This window comes from Alexandromys fortis, unplaced genomic scaffold, assembly GCF_014885135.2.
Source record: "Alexandromys fortis isolate MF-2015 unplaced genomic scaffold, M_Fortis_MF-2015_v1.1 scaffold_102, whole genome shotgun sequence".
Taxonomy (NCBI): domain Eukaryota; kingdom Metazoa; phylum Chordata; class Mammalia; order Rodentia; family Cricetidae; genus Alexandromys; species Alexandromys fortis.
This window is the reverse complement of record NW_026067984.1, coordinates 3,118,462-3,122,586: the sequence shown is the minus strand read 5'-3', so window position 1 is coordinate 3,122,586 and position 4,125 is coordinate 3,118,462. Positions and strand designations below refer to the sequence as shown.

At 46.3% G+C, this 4,125-nt stretch overlaps 1 protein-coding gene across 3 annotated transcripts in view; it reads left to right on the top strand.

Moving 5' to 3' along the window:
- The window catches only part of Npy2r (neuropeptide Y receptor Y2), a 123,588-nt gene extending 120,069 nt beyond the window's left edge, over positions 1 to 3,519 (top strand). For all 3 annotated transcript variants that reach the window (XM_050158861.1, XM_050158863.1, XM_050158862.1), the window contains one exon: positions 446 to 3,519. In XM_050158861.1, coding sequence (XP_050014818.1) covers positions 493 to 1,638 — 1,146 coding nt within the window. In that variant the 5' untranslated portion in view covers positions 446 to 492 and the 3' untranslated portion in view covers positions 1,639 to 3,519. The remainder of the gene's footprint in view (positions 1 to 445) is intronic.
- Positions 3,520 to 4,125: the final 606 nt, after the last annotated feature.

The window sequence follows — 4,125 nt, the reverse complement described above, 5'->3', positions numbered from 1 at the left end:
CATTCCCCCCCCCTCTCCAGTCTGAAGAGCAGTCAGGGTTCCCTGCCCTGTGGGAAGTCCAAGGTCCTCCCCCCTCCATCCAGGTCCAGGAAGGTGAACATCCAAACTGGCTAGGCTCCCACAAAGCCAGTTCATGCAGTAGGATGGGAACCTAGCGCCATTGTCCTTGGCTTCTCATCAGCCCTCATTGTCCTCCGTGTTCAGAAAGTCCGGTTTCATCCCATGCTTATTCAGTCCCAGTCCAGCTGGCCTTGGTGAGCTCCCAATAAATCAGCTCCACTGTCACAGTGGGTGGGTGCACCCCTCGCGGTCCTGACTTCCTTGCTCATGTTATCCCTCCTTCTGCTCCTCATTTGGACCTTGGGAGCTCAGTTTTCTAGAGGAGCTCGGCCTCTAGGATGGCTGTCCGTTTCACTCGTGATTTCCTACGTTGTTTTTATTGTAGATTCTTGTGTTATTGGGAGACCAAGAGAGACGGAAGTGGTGCTGAAGATGGGCCCCGTAGGTGCAGAGGCTGAGGAGAACCAGACTGTAGAAGCGAAGGTGGAGCCCTATGGGCCGGGGCACACCACTCCAAGAGGTGAGCTGCCCCCTGATCCCGAGCCGGAGCTCATAGACAGCACCAAGCTGGTTGAGGTACAGGTGGTCCTTATATTGGCGTATTGCTCCATCATCTTGCTGGGCGTAATTGGCAACTCCTTGGTCATCCACGTGGTGATCAAATTCAAGACGATGCGCACGGTGACCAACTTTTTCATCGCCAATCTGGCTGTGGCAGACCTTTTGGTGAATACCCTTTGCCTGCCGTTCACTCTGACCTATACCCTGATGGGAGAGTGGAAAATGGGTCCAGTCCTCTGTCACTTGGTGCCCTACGCTCAGGGTCTGGCAGTGCAAGTGTCCACGATAACTTTGACAGTCATTGCCCTCGACCGCCACCGCTGCATTGTGTACCATCTGGAGAGCAAGATCTCCAAGCGAATCAGCTTCCTGATTATTGGTCTGGCCTGGGGCATCAGCGCCCTGCTGGCGAGTCCCCTGGCCATCTTCCGGGAGTACTCACTAATTGAAATCATTCCCGACTTTGAGATTGTGGCCTGTACTGAGAAGTGGCCTGGGGAGGAAAAGAGTGTCTACAGCACGGTCTACAGTCTGTCCACCTTGCTGATCCTGTACGTTCTGCCTCTGGGCATCATATCTTTCTCCTATGCCCGGATCTGGAGTAAGCTGAAGAACCATGTCAGCCCGGGAGCTGCAAGCGACCATTACCATCAGCGAAGGCACAAAACAACCAAAATGCTGGTGTGTGTGGTTGTGGTGTTTGCCGTCAGCTGGCTGCCGCTCCACGCCTTCCAACTTGCCGTGGACATCGACAGCCACGTCCTGGACCTGAAGGAGTACAAACTCATCTTCACAGTGTTCCACATTATCGCCATGTGCTCCACCTTCGCCAACCCTCTTCTGTACGGCTGGATGAACAGCAACTACAGAAAGGCGTTCCTCTCCGCCTTCCGGTGCGAGCAGAGGCTGGACGCCATCCACTCGGAGGTGTCTATGACCTTCAAGGCTAAAAAGAACCTGCAAGTCAAAAAGAACAACGGCCCCACTGACTCTTTTTCGGAGGCTACCAATGTCTAAGGAGACAGGCACGGAAGCGCATGGAAGCATTGTGACCAGACCTGCTGATCCGGTTGCGGGGAAGGTTTTCTGACCAGTGCATGCCGACCTCCCATAGTACTGACTAAAAAGCATGGGCAGTCTCGTTCCTGGAAACCTGGCCGGCAGAGCTGAGGTGAAAATGGCTTGATGACCGCCGCTTAGGTGGTGGGGGTGGAATGGTGAGTCAAAGGGAAACACTTTGGGCTGTTTTTCCTGAGTAAAGGAAACCTAAACAAGGACTTGGTGCCAGTCTGGCTGAAAAGACGAGGTAGGCATTAATCCCGAGAGCACAGGAGGATCTGCGCTGGGGATGCTGCAGACTGCGCTGCTCAGATTTCCGTGGGGAGCCATAGGCTCTCTGCTACGGTGTTTCGGTTTGATTGTCCTTCCAAAGATAAAACCCAAATGAGAACTGGTATAGGCGAACAAGGCTGGTAACTACGGGGATGACTTCAAGGTAACTTCCAGCGAATGAACAAATTTGCTATGCGATTAATATTTTGGCAACGATGGGGGAATCCTTATATACTCAGAGAGCAATTAGCTATGATTAAAATCAAATGTACAAGTGTTGAAAGATTTTTTTTTCAAATTCAGGATCAAAATCTGAAGTTATTAGATTTAAAAGAAATGTAAACCGTTGTTTGATCTCTTGTTTTGAGCGTCCCCTGCTTTATGTAGCTACTGTTCAGATAGCAGGCCTGCAACCCAGTCCTTTTGCTCATTGCCGGTTGCTAAGTCCTTTGGACCTGCACAACTCCTGTTTACCATTCCTGAAGGGGAGCAAAGGTTTCACTAAAAATTAAATCCGACTGGGAAACGATTTTGAAACAATTTGAGTTTAGTTGTAAGCAATTCCTCTCCCCGCACACATAGCTCTAATATTTTTACAGACACTGCTGAATTATATTCTCTGGAGTGCATCCTCAACAGACCTGTCTATGCTAAGTAAATACAATTTCATTAAAATGGACCATTTGGTAAGAAATCTCAAAAAACTGAGTTCCTTCCACTTTGCAAATGTTTGGCTTTCAACAAATTTTCACATAAGTTTTCTATTTTCAAAATGAATGTATTTTGGGGTAACATAAATATGTATACAAAGTTAAAGCATATCTATGAACAGTGAAACATTAGGAATGTTCATTTAATGCTTTTATAAATTTAGCTTTTATTTCAGTAGTACCCAACCAAAGATGATTAAGACTCTATTTTCTTCACATAGAAAAAAAATCAGAAAATGAGATGTTAACTAGATTGGCTGCACTTCTCTGGATGCTGGTTTCAATGGAGGTGTATTTTTGTAAATATGACAGCATTCGCGAGAATATTCCTCACATTTTAGAAATATTCAACATAGTCTTATACTTAGTTATGATATAAATGTTATGCATAGATTTAAAATTCAGACTATGGCTGTTATCAGATTCCTTTCAGGGTAGAAATAAAAGCTTGGTTTGGAAATGAACTGTACTTGTGGAATACTGAAAAGGGTGAAACAAAAGGAAAGTATCTGTAAGGCAGACGGAGAAGTCAATGACAAGCACTGCCTTCTGAAGTGTCACGTAACTCTAAAACGGGTTTGTCTGTTGAACTCTGCCCTGTCCTCTGCAGACAAGCTTTACCTAATTCTTGCTGAAATACGATGTGAAAATGTTATTGTGGAGTTTCTATGCCCCTTGCAGAATTTGTACCCTGCATAAACCCTGTGTTCCTTTGACTCCTCTTGTGACAGTAAATTGCTGGAATCCACCTGATGATTCAATTGACATATTTATGATTGAGTTCGTATGTTAAAATCTTTTAAAGAGTGTCTTTTATGTAGTGATTTTAATGTTAAAATAAAAACAATTCGGGAAATTGTGTAGACTTTTTATGTAGCTCTTCTACTTTTTGGCTGAAATCAAGTTCCTGGCTAACCTGTGAGCACACTGTGAGTGTCCTATGAGTGACTGTCCTGTGGGTGAGTGTCCTGTGAGTGAGCCCCGCGAGAGTGTCTGTGAGTGAGCCCCACGAGAGTGTCCATGAGTGCTGCCCAATGAGATTGTTTCACTTTGCGTTTTCAGGCCAGATCTTTCCTTTGAACTTCAAAGCCTCCCTTCCCATTGGCTAATGAAAGGAGCTTGCATTGGTTCCATCGACAGACACCTAGTCAGTGTGTCCCAAAAAGAACCTTCCAGGTAAGTGCAAACATCCACTTCCAGATCCCAGGACTAGCTTGCCACCAATCTACTGAACACCTCTTCCCAAGACCCCACTGTTCAGAGTCACCCCAACATTCCTCTAGTCTAGCTCCGTGCTGTCAATTCCTGCATTTACTATGACTCCTGCTCCTTCACTTTCTCAGTCCTCATCATTATCTACATAATCTCTTATCTAGGTTAATAAAGTACGCAGTGTTATTTCAGAAGTTCGGAGAGTAAAACAGCTACCCTGATCAGCATTACAGATGAGGCAGTGGTGACA